The following is a 20,287-nucleotide window of genomic DNA, read 5'->3' as shown; positions in this document are numbered from 1 at the left end:
AACACAAAGCACACTCTGCAAACAGTGGGATATGACATGCAAAATCCTCACTGACTGCTACTGACAAGTCTACGGCCATTGCATGCCTTCTATATCTGTTACACAAAGAACTCCCCCCTCCCCAACAAAACCACAACCACAGAAATACAACAGTTTATGGTCTTTAAAAGCTAAACAAAAGTGAAAGTAGGAGATGAGGAAACAAATAACGGAAGATACAGTAGTTAAAATAGGTGTGGGTGGAATGTAAGTACTAATTATACCAGAGGCGGAGTGGAATCTTTAGCACTCGTTATTACGTTGGTTTTGTTGTTTATCTGCAGGTGTACAGAAAATAGAAACAAAAAAGAACCTTAGACTATTTCAGTTACTAGTGAACATTAGAGAGAATCCAAAATTACAGTCTACAAGCAGAAATAGATAAGCAAGTATATACTATATATATATATATATATATATATATATATATATATATATATATATATATATGTTTTTTGCAGCAACATATTCACACAGTTTAACAAATAATTTAAATGTTTGTGCACTCTAAGTTACTTATCCTGATAAAGTCAATATAACAGGAGTGATAAATTAAGAATACTGTCACTTTGCAAGAAGTCCATTGAGTGCTCTCCTTCAAAATATTTTATTATTGTGTCTTACACTTTGCACACCTTATCAAGGAATTTCAGAGATAAAGCTGGGCTTAATAAATATTATATATATCATAGTCCATCTATTCCAAAGTTGAAAAACATTATTTCACGAGATACAAACTTTTCACATGAATTTATATTTTAAGAGAAAATGCTACTTTCTCCTACCTGCATGGAAGCATGCATCAGGCTCTGTAAGCAACTTGGTGGTTTACATCACCGTGGCAAACATGAACATATGTACCATTCACTGAACAAAAATATTACCAGTGCTTCAGATAATGAGGTGGAGAATTTGAGGTTTAAAAATAAATGTAAAAACATTAAAGATACACTATGCTCCTCTCATAAATAACAGGACAAGGGCCCTGCAATCCTTCTCCAACTTATTTTTAACTGAGCCTATAAGCCTGCCCTTCTAATTCAAATAGCTTGTAAACCATCTTTTTAATCATTTTTGTTCATCTTTAAACTTGCTGAACTACATGGGTAATCTCCATTACTACCAGTGAGTATAACAGAATGTTATTTAGCTTTTGTATTAAAGTGTAACATAAAATAAATCAAATACTTGCAGGAGATAAATCTGAAGTTCTCAACATATCCACTCCATGTCAAGAAGCCTCCCATTTACAGACACCCTTTTTGGTGGTGTAGGGAGCACCTCCAACAAACAGGAATCTCGATTCTTGGCGATGTTTCAATGATACGCTAGCTTACCTTCCTTCTGATTCTGCTCAGGTTTTAACCAGATATGTGGGCATTCTCTATTCCCCATCTTTTGAGGTTTGGCCAAATAAACTCAGTGAAGATTAACCTTTTACCTAGGCTGTTTTTCCTCTTTCAGATGATCCCAGTCCAACAGCCCCAAGCCTTTTTTCTCCTCAATAAAATCATCCATAATTCAGACTCAGATGGCACCATAATGGCTCATAAAAACACCCACTGAAATACACTTGAGCTGAGAATCCTAGCGGGAGTATGGCCTCACGGGGGATTTCTTTAGTGATCCAGACACATCCACTAAAGGTTTGGTATCATGCATGAAATCAGCAGTCTCTTTCTACTCTACTTGACTATGTACCCGCTGACTCACAATATGTCCGTCCCGGTCGGTCTAGACAATAGAACATTCAGGTTCTTGAATGGGCATGATTCCCTTTATGTGCATACCATTAGCTCTGATGCTGTGCTATTACCCTTGTCAAACTTACTTTCAGGGAGGCAATGGACCATACTAGAATCATTTTTGTATCAGCTCAAACACCTCTATAGGTCCCTGTCTCCCTGGATTTATTTGCATAGATAACTCACAGGCTGAATCCATGGTATTTCTATTCTTTCATGCATGATTGCTCCTGTTGGAAACACAATATCCCCCATTCAAATGTACTTCTTTCTGCGATGATGCTCTGCACTTTTTACAGATCCGGAATGTTCCAAGACCATAACATTTTCCCTGTTTAGTTCTCTAAACCAAATTATAAGATTATGATGAATTAGTATAAGAACACTCAAAAATTATACAGAATCACTCCTCAGAATTCGGATTGGTGTTGGAGAAGGGGTGGTTGGAAAACTGTCCCATATATTTTTAGGAATGTCCTGCTACTGTTCCTAACTGGAGGAGGAGCTATGATGCCATGTCCTCAGTGGCAGATGAAGGAGTGGAGTTTCACCAGACAGACCTGCTACTTACTCATACTGAATTTCCCATATCCAAATACAATAAACAAAAAACAAACAGCCTCTAAGTATTTGCTCACTGCAGCTAAATCACTGTTCCCTGCTCTGAGGATGAAACAACGTGCCCCAACATACTAAAGTTGGTTAGGGTGAGTGGAAGAGATCCATCAGATAGAGGAACAAACTACGGCCCTAAGAGGTAGAACTGAGAAGTATTTTAAGGTTTGGAGGAGTTGGCTGTAACATCCTTGTTACTTGAAACAAGCGAAGACTGTCGAAGTTATCAAGAGTACATGATAAGTGATTGTAGTAATAGTTGTGCTAAAGGAATGTGTATTTCCCAATGATACAGACCCCTAAGTTACCATTTAGGTTATTAGGTGAGTTATCTTTTTCTCCCTCGCAGAACTGGTCTCTGGCGTGACACTGGGACACATTGGCTGAGATCATGGAGATCGATGATCTCAACATACCCAAAGCTTTCCGATAGGAAAACATTGAGAAGTTAGTATGTATGTACATCAACATGCCATCTGATGATCTGATTTAAATTGTGGAATTTTCTTTTTCTTTCTTTATGGAAGCGCTCTAGCAAATGGCAGTATGGCAGAAACCTCAGGCAGGTTCACACTGCAATGACAACACTGCCTGCATGGTTAAAATAGGAGAAAGGAGGTACATGGCACCCAGACCACTTCATTAAGATAAAGTGGTTTAGATGCTGATCGTTTTCCATTAACTTGAAAACCAGGACTGGCAAAACTGACAAGTGACAGGTCAGGTAGGCTAACAAATCTGATTTTGAAATCAGTAGATATCCAGTGGCTTATCTTGGAAGCTGGCACTCTTCAATGCATAAGCAATGACTTTAATGGAGACCTGCAGGGTGATACATTAAACAACATATAAATGATGAAGGCAAGTAATATCTCTTGTATATCTCTTTTTTCTTGATCCACGCCACCAGTCATATTATAACTCCTGTAGTGTGGCCAAATAGGCATGTGCAAGGGTCTTGGAAAAATCATCACCCACTGTGTGGCTGCAAAGACTGTTCATAGCAGCCCAACATGCACTGGCATTTCATTGGGTGGAGCGGTGGGATTTTGCCAAAGTCATAACCACTCTCCACTCTGCAAAGTCAGAGAAGTTCAAATCAAAACTAGCAAAGACGTTAAACACTCTCTAAGCCACACATAGGGAAAATATGGTTATATTACGCATAAACTATTTTATATTGGGCCATTTATGGATACACCATGACATTTCTGAATTTCTTCCATAATTTCTTTTCATCAAGCTTTCTGCCTCCTCCTCCACCCCAATCACTTGAAGCCTGGGTACTACTCAATAGTATAACAACACCTGAAACACAGTCTGCTTATACTGGTAAAAGAAAGCTCAATGGCTTCTACGCAGGCATACATTCATTCTGCTATGGAACTGTGTTCTGATGACATCATTACATCAGGCATTGTCAACTCTGGTGAAAGCCTTTTTACGATATACTATATCTTACATGTTAAATCCCTGTGCACTATAGTGGCCATCTCGCTATAATGTATAGTGAGCTCATAGGCCAAACAAAAATGTGTATACTTAATCATATACTACATACATAACTTGAGAAATTCAGATGAACTAAACCTTGAGAAGACCTTATTTACAGTGACATTCACTGTAACAACAATCTTATCACATTAAGGTGATATGTTAACAGAAAATTGCATTGGCATAGTGAAGAGGGCAAGTGGGGGCAGTTGTGACCGGACATTGGGTGTGATTGGGCACTAGAGTATTTTGGGTCACTACACTCTCCAACCATCAGGGAATGAAGCAAATTTCAAATCAATGTCCCGTTTCACTGGCAACTGCTATCCCCAGACTGTAGCAGGCCACTGGTAGAGAAATTTAAAAATAGTTACGGAGAACATTTAACTTTTAAGTGAGTTGAAGTTGAAGGTGAAATTTTTTAAGAATCCAAAGTGAATTAAAATTTAAGGCTAAAGTACCTGATCTGGAAGCATATTTTTTCAAGTTAGCCATTTTGGCTTTATAGTTTAAATTCACTTTGAAATGCTGTCAATTACCACATTAGTAATTAGGAAAACAATCTGACCAGTGAACTTGACAATTTAACAAATCCAACCATGCCACAGATTGCACATTTTGTTAGAATTTCCACTGTAGGTTATGTGGAATTTTTTTTATTTTTTTTAACTAACATATTAATGTTTAATATAATATAAAAAGGTGCAATCTTCAATTAGTGATATCTTAGTGCTGCCTAGAAGACAAACCCTCTTATGGTTCTATATATAATATGTGCAAAATGTATATATAACATACAGTGTCTTAGGGGCAATACCAAGTGCTGTAATGTGCACCCACACAACACAACCCGATGTGGAATAATATACTCTATGACCTGGAGTAAGCTAAGCATATGATGCTAGTTTGGATTGGAACACTCTCAGGTATGGTAATAGCAGACAAAACACTTTTGTCTCCTTTTATACTATTACCAACCTGGAAGTGTTCCAATCCAAACTTGCATCATATGCTTAACTTGCTCCAGGTAAAACAGTATTATCCCACATTGGGTTGTGTGGGTGCACACTAAAGCACTTATGGTTTTGTGCCTAAGACACTGTATATTTTATATATACACATTTTGCACATATGATTATCTAAAGGGACGTTATAAACACCAACACAACTTTAGTTTAATTAAGTGGTTTTGGTGTATAGATCATGCCCTTGCAGTATCGCTGCTCAATTTTCTGCCATGTAGAAGTTTTATCGCTATGTTTTTGCAGCCCAGTCCCACCACCCTGTGCCTGTGACTTACACATCCTCCCAACACACTTTCTGTAAAGAGAGATCGAATGTTTAAACTTCCTTTATTGCACAGTGTGTTTTTCTTAGAATGTCTTATCTCCTGCTCGTTAATTGCCTGCTAGAGCCTGCAGAAGCGTGATATGAGTGATTACAGTTCAGTTAACAGTGCAGGAGATAAAAACTTCTCAAATAAGTTCAAGGGACAATGAGACAATGAGACCAGTTCAGCTCACTGAAATAGTCTGAGTGCAATGTGCGTGTCCCACTTAGTCCTACAATGTAAGTAATTGCAGTTTTTAATCAGACAGCCACTAGAGGTATTTACTGGTGGCTAACTGACTTTTGATCGCTAACTGACTCTGCATGAGGACATCCATCGTCGGTAAAATTCCAATGGGGAAGGCCTAATGTGCTCCCACGTGTGCGCTTAACAACCTCCCCCACCGCACCCCTGTCATATGATATGGGAGGAAGCGGAGCGGCAACCCAGTGCTGAGGGAAATCAGCGTTGGAATTGGATGAGTAAAAAAAGGAAAGAGGGAGACTAGAGGGAAATTTTTTTTGGCTGCCCAATTACAGATATTACAATCCAGCACATTGAGAAGTCCTTGCAAGATAAGTGCTCTAAGCCTAACTGAGCTAACCAGGATTGTGACGCTCTTCACACATAATACTTTTAAGCAAGCAAAAGTGCTTTAGGGGTTTGGAGTGTCCCTTTAAGCTAAAGATGTTTGGGTACTTAAATAAATACTTTATTTAAAAGCCGTATGTCTAATTATATATTCAGTTGTATCCCCACTTTGTGGAATATAATGCACTCTAGACAGGAGGGTTATACAAACTTCATTTGAAGGAAAATATTTTTGAGACTGCAAAACATAGCAGCATGTGTCACCACAGTATGCAATTTATGTGCCCAAACAAGAAACTGAAAATAAGATATTTTTGTCCAAGTTCCTAAGGAGAAAATGTTAGATGTAACCTTAAAATGAAACATTTTGTAACCTGATAGCAATGAAACATGCATAATAATAATTACACATGGATTACATTGATAAAATATCAATCAATATCATAAGGTGTAAAATAAAAAAAATATTAAAAAGTTATAATATTTGTCTTTGCAAGGTATAGGGTCAACTTTCCCCGAATGCTGAAATTGGATAATCGAGCAATTCTGGTTGGAACACTGTTTTATGGACTTAAGTGAAGACATTTTGGAAGCTAAAGACACAGAAGCAAGTAGGGTATATGTTTTCCAGACACTAAACAAACATATAAAACTCTACAATTCTAGCAGAACTAATTTGATATTAAAAGCAAATATTTGACAACGGTCCTCACCATCATCTGAACACACGAACTGGACTTCCTTTTCTGAAATGACCAGTCAGAGAAAAGGGGGAGAAAAAAATAAAAATAAAACATGTGACTGGTGTGATGGTGAAAAGTTACTGGGTACTATTTATTATCCATAGGAAAGACTAAAGGGCAGAAGGAGATAAAAAAAGGGGGGGGGGGGGGATTTGGATGGAAAAGCGCTTGACAGCATAGAAATGTCTATTTGGGTATATGCAAGTATGATAAGAGGTGGCTAGAAAAATAACCTTCTGTCCGGACTGAACATTACACAAATAAATATTAACTGAAACATCTACAGCTCAGTATACCGAAGTTTATAGTAAACATTATTGAGTAATGGTCTTGCCACAAATCACTGAATATCCAATTATCACAGTTGGCAGGAACAGCATCTTTTTGAAAGTCAGAGGTTTCATCTGTTATTGTCAAACCACATGAGAAAATAGAACACCAATCACCCCCCCCCCCCCCTCCCCCCCCCCCCCATCCCCCTTAAAAAGCAAAACAAAATACAGCTGGATAAATTATTAATGGGGAAAAAACTCAATTTAAGGACTGGTAAAATGTATTTTAAATTGGGAATAAACTGGTAATTTGTAGGAATAAATATGATTATGTGCTTTGCAGAGGCTACATTAAAGCAACAGAAGGAAATTTGTTACATTTAATCAAATCACCACAAAATTAAAAGTAATATTTTGGCCACAGTATTGCCTTTATTAATAAAGCCTTGTCACTCTTACACAGCACTGAGAAAGGACACAATCAGGAAAAATTCTAATAGGTCTTTAAATTTAAAGAAAACAAACTTTATATTTTTACTTTATAAACAAAGACTGTGATTCAAGTGGTTTTATCTATTACGTCAACACTGAAGCAATTTGCATGAATTTTCAACAGTGATTGCTTCCAGTTTAGTATTTTTCCCTATGATTTTTCCCATTTTGTAGTGATATATAAATGCTACAATACCTGAAGAATGATGGGAAAAGAAGATCAAAACTATAAAATTTTGAGCAAAGACAGAAATATATATATATATATTTTTTATTTACCACACTAACTCAATAAGGAAACTATACGGCATATGCAAAATAGATACAACAGTTAAAACAAAAAATTTAAAGAAAAAGAAGGCACCCCACATGCAATGAAAGAACATGTGCATGGACATAGGTTCCAGGGTCAGGAAGCATCATTACTGGTCCATTGACAACAACATTTCTCATTCAACAAAGGTTTGTTATTGCAATGGCAAAGCATTTTGTGCTATATAACCACACCACATGTGATTGTAGCAGTTGTAAAGCTCTAGAATAGGGCTAGGCAACCTTTGGCACCCCAGATGTCGTTATGGCTGTAATAGCTTTATTGGAGATGTAGTCCACAACATCTGGAACGTCGAAGGTTGCGTACAACTGCTCTAGAACATGGTTAAGTAATGGCGACAAACACATAGTCCCCAGCTGTTGCATAACTACAGCCCCCTTGATGCTCCGCATGCCTATAGCTAATAGATGGGCATAGCATCACAGGCGTTTTAGTTCTAAAAGATGTGGAGAGATGTCTTTTGTTAACTTTACATATATTCACTATTAAAAATCTTCGTTCCTACACCTATCTGCTTTTCCACCATGGCATGATACCGAACCCTTTGAGTTTGTCCTCAGATTTCAGCTGTCCTCTGTTGCAGCCAATTTCATCTGTTATCTCTCATGAAAGTATTACAAATGGAGGTGCAGTATATAAAAAGATACAAATATACAATCCAGGGACCTTCTCATTTCCCAAAGAAAGCAAAATATGTTAGAAAGCCTTTAAAACATCAAACAGATTTTTGAGGCACAATTCAAACGTACCTTGACTCCATCTGGTTTCTTCAATAAACTTCTTGCTGCTGTAAATGGGATGATAAACTGTATATTAGTAAACTTTCATACTGGGCAGTGGCAGTAGAGAAGACAGGATTTTAGGTTAAAGAATAGCATAAGATAAGCAATTTAAAATATTTTTTAAGTCTGCATTGAAAGTAGGAACTATACAAGAGAAAAGCAAGCATTTGGTTAATTTGCTGGATAACAGAAGAGATTTTTTAAAAGTAACTGTTTTATTTGAAATGCCCCACTATGTTATAGTATCCTTATTTAGTTTAATTTATTTTAAACAAAAGATTTATAAAGAAACAAATATTTGTTGATTTGTTTTTCTTTTTGCTCACTGTATGAAGACACAAAGATCAAGAATGGTTATTAAAAAACGTAAACTTTTTCAAAAGTTACTTCATCTTAAACCCATTTTCTACTGCCTGGACTTGTTCCACCCCTGCAGGTCATCTTAGTAGTAACTTGATGGGTTCTTACACTGAATAGTTGTACTGTTTTAGGGACTGAAAAGTACTCCATAGGTTAAATCACAGTAGAAATAAAAAATCCAGCACATACCAAAGAGAAGTCTATTGTGCTTAATGCTACACTAATTGAGGGAACCCCCCAAAAACGAATGAAGTACCACGTAGTAGCGCTCTCACTCAAGGGGATTAACAGGATAAACACAATTTCTAGCCTGTGACGTGTGAATGCAAAACCGAGAGAGCAGCAAATGGAAAAGATAGACAAGTCGCTACCTTTCACTGCTGCACATAGTGGTATGTGTACTGTGACCACTCAAGACAAATAAGCAGTAAAATTCCTACCGGTCAGTCAGATTCCTGAAACTTTCTCCATCCAATTTTAATTTGAAATTTACACTTTGTTAGGCATCATAGTATATATTGTTCGGCTACAACCTTTAAGCTGCTGCTTTGTGTCCCACGATTATCATCTTTTTCTGTCCAATTTTTAACTCGAAAGTTTTATTTATTTCTTTATTTTTTTTAGCTCAGTTAAAAAATTCTGTAATAAATGTATTTTTTTTGTATTCACAGTTGTAACATTAATTTATATGTATAGTATCACCATATTCTGTAATTTAGTACAATCAGAATACTGTGAGTGCTTTTGCTTTGTGATCTCATGGCAATTTTTACTTTGAACTATCACTACTTTTGTGTGTTTGGGTTTTTGCACATAAAATGTGTGGAAGTGGTGGAGATTTGGAGAGTAATATACAAACGTATGCTCTAGATTCAAGACAGTTTTAAATGCTTGTGTTATGTATTTTAAGGAAGTAAATTAACTATGCAAAAAAAGTATTAGCCAATAAAAAGAAAAAAAATTAAAAAACCACCCCAAAACACCTCATTTAGAAACAAATTATATACAATGGAACATATCTTACTTAAGGAAGGTTAACCTGTGCCACTGATAAAACACTGCAGGGTACGATGGCGCTTTATGAATTAATGATAAAATATAAGGCTTGTATGATTTGTGATTTTGCCATCTCATATACTTGGTATTTAAACCTTTAGGCATAGATAAGTTTTATAATAATATTTTAGTAAATCCTTTAATATAAGAGTATAATGGGTTTTTTTCAATGCAAGTACAATTTAAAATGCCAAGAAGGATGTGCTAAACATGCATTATGAAATGAGATGTATGATCTCAAACTCATAAAAATCAGGTTTCTCACAGAACATGGCTTAATATGTGTACTATTAATATGGGGCATGCATTCTTGGTGTGCCACAAGTGATATGATAAGCACAGTATAGAATATACATATTATACATACTTGTGGTACACAGAAAATATATATATATACCTCTCAATACTGGGAATTGTGCAGATAGAGACGCAGATGGGACTTGCAGAGAGCACTACTGATGTACTCTTTGCAGGGTACTAGTGCCCGTGCACAGCACAAGCGCATCTAATGGATAGTTCCCTGTTGTCCCTCGATGTGGGACACCAGGGAACTAAATTAGGACAGCGGGGCAGCACCCTTAAATCAGGAATGTCCTGCCAAAACTGGGGCTGTTGAGGGGCCTGTATTTGTTTGTATGGAGAAAATATATGTAAAGGGACATCTGTTGGTTTTACAATGTTTACACTCGGCTCAAAATTTCCACTTGCAACTAGAGTGTGAAAAATAAGCCCTGGCAAGTAGAAATTCACTTGTGGTAAGTGTGCAATGACTTCTATTGGTAGGCAGATTTAGGCAGTTTACTATGTGTTACAATTTTTAAAATAATTAGAAAAATCCCTGTGCAAGTAAACCACTTCTGTGAGTTTATATTGTTTCTCATCCTGACAGCTATCTGGGCTTCCAGGCTTCCAGCTATCTGGGCTTAATGCTTTAGGATACATTGAAGGTGGGTTCAGAGGCCATATCATGGTAATTTATCTGTGGACAATATTTGTCTGGTTCTAGATCCTGTTAGGCCTTTTATATATGGCTCCTTTATATTTTATATAGCAGAGACATTTCTATATACTCCCTCTTTGTTGGTCTGGTTAGATGTTTTATGTCTTGGCCTACAGGTCTTTTGCATTAGTTTGAGCTCAAGTCCCTGTGTCTTGATGTCCTTCTTTATCTAGGAGCTCCATGTAGTTGGTGCATCTGAGGGTATACCAGAGCGCCTCAGTTATAACACTCCCAGTAACGTGTCTTCAAACTACAATAAGTGTGTTTGGAAATCAGCCTGTGTAATTAACTTACATTGTTCTTGCTCAAAATTACATTTTAGTTTCATAAATTATTCATAAGGCACCTTAAACATCTCCACACCTAGCCACACCCCTAGGGTTAAAGTGTCCCTTTTTGTCTATTTGAAATGTCAGGCGGTATGGTTTTGGTTGGTATTGCAGATGACTATAACCAAATGCATTATGCCACACATCTGCCTCTGACATGCTGATTTTTTGACCAATGTTCATATGTTTGCAGATAAGACAGGTTAAAAAGGTACTGGAAAATGGTTATGCATTGTAAGTTAGGTTCTACATGACTATAATTTAGACAAAGTCTGTATAGGTATACAGGGTTTTTACATCTATACTAAGAAACTTAAATTTTTGAACATGCAGACTAATTTCAGAATGTTATGATAATGTCTTATTTGATCACATACTTTATGGTATAACATGTCTCCTTTTTGTGTCAAGTTACCTACAGGTGTTTTTTATAAAATGGGTGGATTTTAGCCTATATCCTTCCCTGTGCTATATATTTTACACCACTCTATCCAGGGTTTGGTAGGTGGTTTGGTGAGATTTCATTGCACAACAGCAACTTTAAAAATTAAGGCTAAAGTTCACTCATTCTAGTATGTTGCTTAGACCTATGTAAATATATTGGACAGTATATAGTTATTTGTAATTTGCCATAATATCTTTTTTCCACCTGTTTCACATCTCTATCTGTAGGGATCATCTGCTGATTATAGATTATATATATTTTGTGAACCTGCATGTGATGTTTGGTTCCAGATCTTACTTTGCAGTATCAGAGACTCAATGTCGAGAATATTCAAGGATATAATATTTCAATGTAGGGTAATAACTGCTTGATCCAATGATAAATCTGACTGCCATTCTGGGGTCAAGAAGGAATTTTTTTCCTAGCTTGTTGCAAAATTGGAAGTGCTTCAAACTGGGTTTTTTGCCTTCTTTTGGATCAACAGCAAAAAACAAATGTGAGGAAGGCTGAACTTGATGGACGCAAGTCTCTTTTCAGCTATGTAACTATGTAATGTCCAGTGTAAGGTGTAGGGGGACTTCTGCTCTTTTCGGGTGATCAATGTATGTTGGGAATATGTGTATTCTAGACTTTTGTTTTTTTCCTATCATCTTTCTGACACTGATTTACTAGCAGTAAAATATGTGGCAGTGACTGAACTCTCAGAGGCATGGACATCAGTTCACAGTAATTTTTGTTTGGAGGTTATGTACTATAATCAAGTACAGATTTTTCGCATCTACTTATTTTCATTCTCTGGGTCTGGACCGAGTGCTCTGCTGCTTATCCGTATGTATCTTATTTGACAGTACCAAGATGCAAATTTGAGTTTTCTTTGCCTGTATAATGAGATCTAGGGAGTTTCATATGCTGTCGTACTGTTTCATGAGATCTGTAAAGCTTGATATCCCATTATACTTTATGTCCACATTCTGTACTTGAGTTTCCGGAGTTTTTCCAAATCACATATACAGTGTAATCTGAATCATTGAATAGCTCTCACAGGCTATTGAGATATCCCTCTCTGGATAGGGATTTGACATTCCCTCATTCATCAGACCTCACTGTACCTGGGCAGTGCCAATATCTTGGGCATTAGTTCCCACAGGAAAATAATTGTAGGACTACCTGGGCTTCAGATTCCATTTTCACAAGGAACTACCAGGTAGACAATCCTAAGGCTAAAGGTTCTAAGTTTGGGTCCCTTATTTTATTCTCCAGATCATCTTAATGATGCTTCAAATACACCTAATCTTTTCAGTACACTTATGTCTTTCTCCTTTCTTGGTTTAAGAATTTCCCTTTAGTGATGCTGTCATGTTGGCCAGGAAATAGGAAAATTCTGAGCCATACTTACCAGAAATGTATTTTCCTGGCCATTTCCATGGCAGCATCAACATCCCACCCTTCATGGATTGAAGACTGAGATGTCTAAAGAGGGAGGGGAATTTATTAAGATGTGTTAATTGATACTTCCTGTCATGACTGCTGAGTGGGGATTTAATCCATTAGTGATGCTGCCATAGAAATGGCCAGGAAACAAATTTCCAGTACGTATGGGTAAAATTTTTCCTATTTTCTATAGTTTCATTTACATTTCCAATACTTCGCTCCTTATACTTCCTCATGATTTAAATAGAATTAGATGACTTCCAACGATCACAAATACAACGGTATTGGTGGCATTAGTGAAGCCATACTTACCTGAATCCTGTGCTTACCTATGTCTTTTATTGGGAAGTGTGGTGTGGTATATTTTTTGTTTTGTTTTGTATTCTACATACAATCCAAAGCAATAAAATGTAACAAAGTACATCTGGATCATTGCTGCTAAGTGATAGAGCCATTTTCTTGGACTATATTCAAGAATGTTTATTAATCATATTAATTAAAAAAGACACTATGTTAGAAAAACCATTTGTAGTGTCTGTAGACAAGTCAGTTATCATTACAATCCATCAACTGTATTCTGTATTTGACAGTAATGAACACGCATGTTTTCTGGGCTGTAATATTCACAAAAATAATGCATGTACTTAATATGAATAGATTTTAGCCTAGATCCAGTTTGTGCAGCGAATCACAACATTTGCTGCACAAAGCATTTATAGACATTAAAAATATGCCAGCAGAAATTCTAGTGTAATAAATAAAAAAATAAAAATGTATTAATATTTAAGCATGGAAAAGTCTGAGCAGCTAGGGTAAAATCTGAAATTTGCAGGGATAATTGAAATAGTAAGCAGGTTAAAATGGACAGAGATGGCAAAATACCTTTTTTGAGTCTTACCTCACATGAAATACATTCCACATAAAAGGAAAATTAGAAAAAGGAAAAAATAAAAAAACAAACAAAAAAACAAAACACAATTATAACAATAGCCGTATGAGCGATTTATGTAAATGGCATGCATTGCCAACAGTTAGGAGGGTTATATTGAATGGAAATTCAAGGGTTCTAAAAAAAAATGTTTTTCAAGAACAAAGCTAGATGTAAATCCCTTGTGCTGTTGAATAGGAACAGGGATATAGATCATAGTGAGATATTCTGTCATTTTAATAATTGAAATACTTCTTGGCCATTTAAAAACTATAATTAAAATGGATCATGTATTTGAAATGGTCACCTATAGAAAGCCAGTACACTTTCTACAAATATAAATCAATAAATGGGAAAAAACACATTTAGTCTAGAAGTATCTAAAACAATTCTGGTTGCTTACCAAAGCGTTTTAGGGGTTGTCTGTCACACTTGTCTTCATTCATAAAAGTGCAGATTTCAAGAAAAATCTGTATTTTTATTAATTAATTTGGGAACAACCACCTGTCAGCCCAGTCAGGAGGGCTTCCTGATTAATTCCAATGGGATAATCATTGAACCTTAAGTGAGAACTTCCATAGGGAAGCATTCTATTGGATGTCCATTGTATCGGATTGGCAAAATTGGCTCATGCACTACCTTTGCCACATCATAGTAGGTATGGATGACTGTAGGTAATGACAGTCTCCATTGGCAAAGTGGAGAACTGGCGAGAACGAATTTACCCCACTGATTGAAAGGTTTGTTACCATTATGTTTTTGCTGTATGTGGATTCTGGTCTCTATGTTATTAAAGCAATACTGCAAACTTTACATAAAAAAAAAAAAAAAGATTTTTAAACATTGTAGTATTTTTCTTATTGCATTAATGTTAAATTTATAAAATGAACAACTTAAAATGTTCATACATTAAAAAGGCATAAAGAATGTGTCTGGAAACGCTACACTAAAGGAAAGTTCTGACATGTAATCAGTAACTATAATTACCATTCTTTTTATTTAGAAAAACAAAGAAAAACCCACCATTGTTAGAATTTCAATCTTGTGTGCTTTACCTATTTTAGTATTTTGGATGTAAATAATTTACCTGAAGTGCCTCCTGTATGAACAAATACATAATATGTAAATATAGTTAGCGAAGAGTATGCAAAACAATTAAAATTTTAACTTTTTGCTTAATATATAAAAGGCAAGAAGTTTTAAGTTGACCGTTAATCTATTGATTATCCTAAAATTTATTCCGTTCAGTTAGTATTTGTCTATTATGACCATTATATTTGATGATCTGTAAGAAGTTTAAAAATGTAATTTGAAGAAAAATAAATTATTTAAAAAAAAAACAACCAAACTTTAATTTTCCATTGAATACAACCCAAAATGAATACAATGTAACAAAAATAAAATTGTATAGTTCTATGTTGAAAGCATTTGCATATGTATACTTAAAGAGACCCTCCTCTTGCTAAATAAATATTTATCTACTCATGGTTGTAGACATACAGCAAATAAAGGTAGATTTATATTATTCCTTTTTTTTTTTTTTTTTTTTTTTTTTTAACACCTTACACATTGCATGTTCTACTTGTTTTTGGTGCCATGTTTTGCTCATGTGTTTTGCGAGCTGTGTCATACATAAAGTATGCATCCATATGTCCATGCAAAGGTTATCAAGTAACTGGCCTTTGGTTATGCCGAATATTTAAAAATTCTATCATTCATGTAGTGAACTTGCAGACCTTAAAACCTGGACTTTGATACAACCGATTTCTATTAGAACTTAATTATCGAAAAGTATATTAGCGATATATTTAAGGAGAGATGCTTGCATTATTAATACCAACAGATATTGACATGTACATAGATCAATGTAAACAGGAATTACATAGCTATTATTTTAAAAAACAGATTTTTGAAGAGTACATATCTTGTTTTAGCTTATTTCTGAAGTTGCTGTAAATCCAATAGAAAGATTACACGTGTACACAAGGTTGGGTGTCTACCTTTGTCTAAATTTGTTAAAAGACAGGTAAGGCATAAGTTGGCAGCATCTGGTGCACCTGATTGCCCCTCTGCTACATGATGATATTTGTCTGTGTGTGAATATTTGTTACAGGTTTTTAGATCATATTGTTGGCTAATTTGTTGCTATAATTCTAAATTCCACATACAGAGATAAAGTGATTTTTCCAAGCAAACAGAAACCATAAATTACATTTAATTCCCAAAGCCATCCTCAAATCAAAATACAGGGTCCTAGTGCTTTTTCTGGAATAGTGTATGTGAAGTCATAACCTCTGCCATTTAATGTTGTACATAATATTAAAAGGGAATAGGTTCTAGGGCAAGATAATAAAGGTTTAATTGGGTGTACATAACGAATCATGTAATATTCATGGAGAAATAAGAAAGCATTTAATGCTTTGTTTAGATTATTTAGAATGTGTTTTTACATTCTACTATTATTACATTATTATTGGTATTAAAAAGGATTTTGTACCAGTATACAGACACATATTGGAAACCTACATTTAAATTCTGGAAAAAATAAATGTTTTCTTGCATTTTATATTTTGAAGATTTCTCCCAAAGTATTCCACTAGAATAAGCATCAGGGATATATATTTTGGCATTGTCTAAATACTCGCAATTTCATAGGAAGCAGTTAAACTTCTGAAATTAGATATATAATACAGTATGCAAAGTGTTTTCAAGCATTACATCTTTATCAAATAATGTCCCTTCAGCCATTATTAATCACAACATTATTAATGAAAGATATTATTCAACACACCGCATTTAAAAGGCACAATATAGTCACCATAACAACTACAGCTTATTGTATTTGTTCTGGTGAGTAAAATCATTCCCTTAAGGCTTTTTGCAGTAACTGCCTAGGGATACCTTCACTGGCCATTCCTCATATTGCTACTAGTGGTGTTCCCTGGGGCAGTGCAGCACAGTGGGACATTCAGTGTCTCCACCCTCTGCATGGAGACACTGAACTTTCCTATGGGAAAACATTGTGATTGGCTCTGATCAATACTTCTGATGATGTCAGCTAAGCAGGCAAAGGCGAGGCACAGCCAGCAGCAGACAACTGGAGTAAAGATAAAAGTTTTACTATATTTCTGGGCGCCGGCGGTTTTAACATGGGGTCTAGAATACATGTTTGAGTTTCTCATCCTATAATGTTTCTTTAACCTTTGGGGCTGGATTTGGACACGTAAAGCAATTAGTAAGATAGGATAAAAATTGTATGTGAAATCATTACTATACAACAATTTTGACAAACAAGAATATTGTATATATTTAAGGACATGTTCAATGACGCTAAGCCCACTGACATTTTAGCTGGGAATCATGGTGGTTGCAGTCCAGAGTCTAGAGTGCCCTCACATCTAAAATCTAACGTTGGCTTATTTATTAGAAATTAAAGTTAATTATTACAATGCAGCAAACATGTATGTCTTAGCAGACATGTCATTTCCCGCCTCATAATCAGTATTTAATTTTTTTTTTTTTTCAATATAAAGCACACATGGTGATCTCATAAGCAACAGTTCCTTGTTGTAAGAAATTCTTCATTTTCAAATGCAATGGAAAGGAGTGTGTCTACACCTCTTCATTGAGACTGCATGTGAAGACTTGTCTTACTGGGGGAAATGTGATATAAGCTTCCCCACTGACAATATTCGCAACAAAAGGTTCTGCTAACTGGCTAGAAGAACGCACTCGCAATTTACATTTGATCAGATGTAAATCATCATTAAGTAGCTGAATACATTTTAAAACCTTAATAGTTTTTAAAAGCAGGATGCATTTTTCCATAATTTGGACTATGTTAGTTGCTAGTTTTTCCCGTAGTCTTTTATTTTAAAACTGCTCAGTCCTATTAATGTATTTTGTAATTTATATTTTGCATCCTTGCAAGTATTGTATGATTGAAAACAATAATACAAAGGACTTTGCTCTAATTATACAGCAGACATATTTTAGCATTGTAGAGACAGTTTAACAATAGAATAAGATACTTTCCAAATGGACTAAGTGAAATCTCTAATCTCGCCTTTTGCTTCAAAACGTTCTTAGGGGTTGACGTGCTACGTCTTTTAAGCAATGTTCCACAAGCAACGGAATCTCATATCAAGATGAAAATATTGGCTCCCTAATGGGTGTAGGCCATTTTGTAATCCCAATCTGTGTATGTTTAGTGTTAGCCAAGTACTGTGACTTCACTTACTGTTTTAGATGTGTGCACTGGTGGGAATAAATAAAGAGCATTGAAATACAGAAAGACAAAATGTAATCACCCAATGATGCTAAAATAAGAAGAGATAAATTGAAAACGACAGTCTGAGATTTGTAAAGGGACATACCTGAGAAGTTTCTGGTTGCTAGCATGGTGGTCAGTATAGCTCCCTTAAATGAAAAAGGGTGATTAGAGGAAAAAAAACTCTATAAACAAGATAAAAGTTTAAATATCTCACCAAGAACCAAAGATACAATATTTAATATATTTTACATCCCTGGGGGGAGGGGAGGAGGGAGAGAGAGGGTAAAACTGGATGGTAATTACATTACAGCAGTAAAATAAAATAAATAAAAAGTTAATGTTACAATAGTTTTGTGTTTATATGTAGTTTAATGGTTTGGGGGAAGTGCCTGTAGGCATTGTAAGGGGCCTGAGCAAAGTCAAGAATATCTAGATATAGATTTGCAATTATTTAGTAATCTACAAAAAGGAAAACACATTATTTACATATTTATCCACACATTTACTGTAATTTAAATAAACTTGACAATGAGTTGTATTGCTGTAAAGCTTTGTCCTCCCACTTTTTTAAAATCTGATTGTATAAGGTGTTAAATTATTAACAAGCAATGTGCATTCTTCCTTTGTCCTTCTATATATAGTTTAGCTATATAAATACATTTAGTAGCAAACCCTATCTTTTACTGCTTTTAGAGTAAAACTTTGGCAGCACTAGTTTGTGCAGACTCCCCTCTTTAGCATTCTTTTTGATTTAATGCTATAAGTATCGGATTAGATTAATTTGTGGCCTTAAGAAAGGAGTAGATAGTTCCCCTAGTGTCCTGTTTAGCATGAATTCAAGAGGAAGACTTGTTTTCTCTGCACTTTTCAATATGTGACCATCTAGTACCTGTCCATCTAGAGTCCAATGAGTTATTGAGGTCATAAGATCATCTCAGTCCCTAAAGAACAGTCACATGCACTTGACATACCTACCTGACTAAATTGACTTTTGAGATGGGCTTTATAGTATATGGGGCATTTTAGTTATGGTAGATGCATTATAAACACTACTTTCACCATGGTTTCATCAGCAATGAGTAAAAGATCAACGGAGAGATATTGTAAACTAAACAGAAATGTTTTTTCCCATTGTTGGAGGCAGTCATATTTGGAACTAATCTTACACTCTGCCATGTATTGCTATGGTTTAGTTCAACACTGCTGTACAAATCTTATAAAAGCCCTACAGGTCATATACTACATAAAGCAATAGAGAAATAATTAAAAAGCTTTGTTGCGCCACTTCAAGAAACATTTAGGGCAAAATAGATTATCAAAAAATAAATAAAAAATACTCCTCTTTAATCTAAACAGTGAAATGCTGTGGTAATTTTAGCACAATTCTCTGGTAAGAAAACAAGCCAAAATGTCCACCCAACACCTTTTGCAATGCAATCAAGGCAGAATGTTTTTGATAACAGCTAGTAGAGAAAACTGGGACCTTTTTATGCACATGACTACAACTGCTAATGATTATTAGTACTTCGCTGCTAAGCTCTGACCAATGTAGAAAACTGGTTGCATGCCCAGACAAAGAGAACTGGCTGCTGGTTCTATGTTATCCAGGCAGGAGGCAAGCCTGTTCACCTCTTAGTCCCCCAAGCCAGTTCTGCCCCAAACCAAACTACTTTCTGTTAGGTGCAAACCACTGATCTTTTCTGTTCCTACCCTTCTTTGATCACGGTCACTGCCCTTTTGCCCTCAAAGAAGTTATAATCCGGTTATTAAGCAATCAATGTTTACAACCAACATTCAATCTCAGGCTCTTGTCAAATCTGTCACCAATACAAAAAGGGCTTTGCTTACCTTCAGCTTTCGTCTTGCATTAAATTTCTTCAAGCAGTCTACAGTTTCCTGCCTGTGCATCATTGAAGCAACAGTGGAGCGTTGCTAAAAGGAATAAGATGAGAGCACATTACACAATAATAAAGAGAAAACTGCAGATGGCATAGTAATCACTTAACAAATGATCAATTTTACAGTAAT

General features: G+C 35.6%; 1 protein-coding gene across 11 annotated transcripts in view; it reads right to left on the bottom strand.

The window, feature by feature from the left end:
- Positions 1–20,287, bottom strand: part of CAMK2D (calcium/calmodulin dependent protein kinase II delta) — a 253,131-nt gene that overhangs the window by 32,397 nt on the left and 200,447 nt on the right. For 2 of the 11 annotated variants that reach the window (XM_063458274.1, XM_063458273.1), the window contains exons 11-15: positions 20,108–20,191; positions 18,363–18,405; positions 8,405–8,442; positions 6,528–6,560; positions 264–317 (exon numbers count right to left, since the gene is read on the bottom strand). In XM_063458274.1, coding sequence (XP_063314344.1) covers positions 264–317; positions 6,528–6,560; positions 8,405–8,442; positions 18,363–18,405; positions 20,108–20,191 — 252 coding nt within the window. The remainder of the gene's footprint in view (positions 1–263; positions 318–6,527; positions 6,561–8,404; positions 8,443–18,362; positions 18,406–20,107; positions 20,192–20,287) is intronic. The other 9 variants (XM_063458277.1, XM_063458276.1, XM_063458280.1 and 6 more) reach the window with 5 other exon arrangements.

The sequence above is a fragment of the Pelobates fuscus genome, chromosome 6 (assembly GCF_036172605.1).
Source record: "Pelobates fuscus isolate aPelFus1 chromosome 6, aPelFus1.pri, whole genome shotgun sequence".
Taxonomy (NCBI): domain Eukaryota; kingdom Metazoa; phylum Chordata; class Amphibia; order Anura; family Pelobatidae; genus Pelobates; species Pelobates fuscus.
Note: the sequence above shows the minus strand (reverse complement) of the source record. Positions and strands in the feature narration are given on the sequence as shown.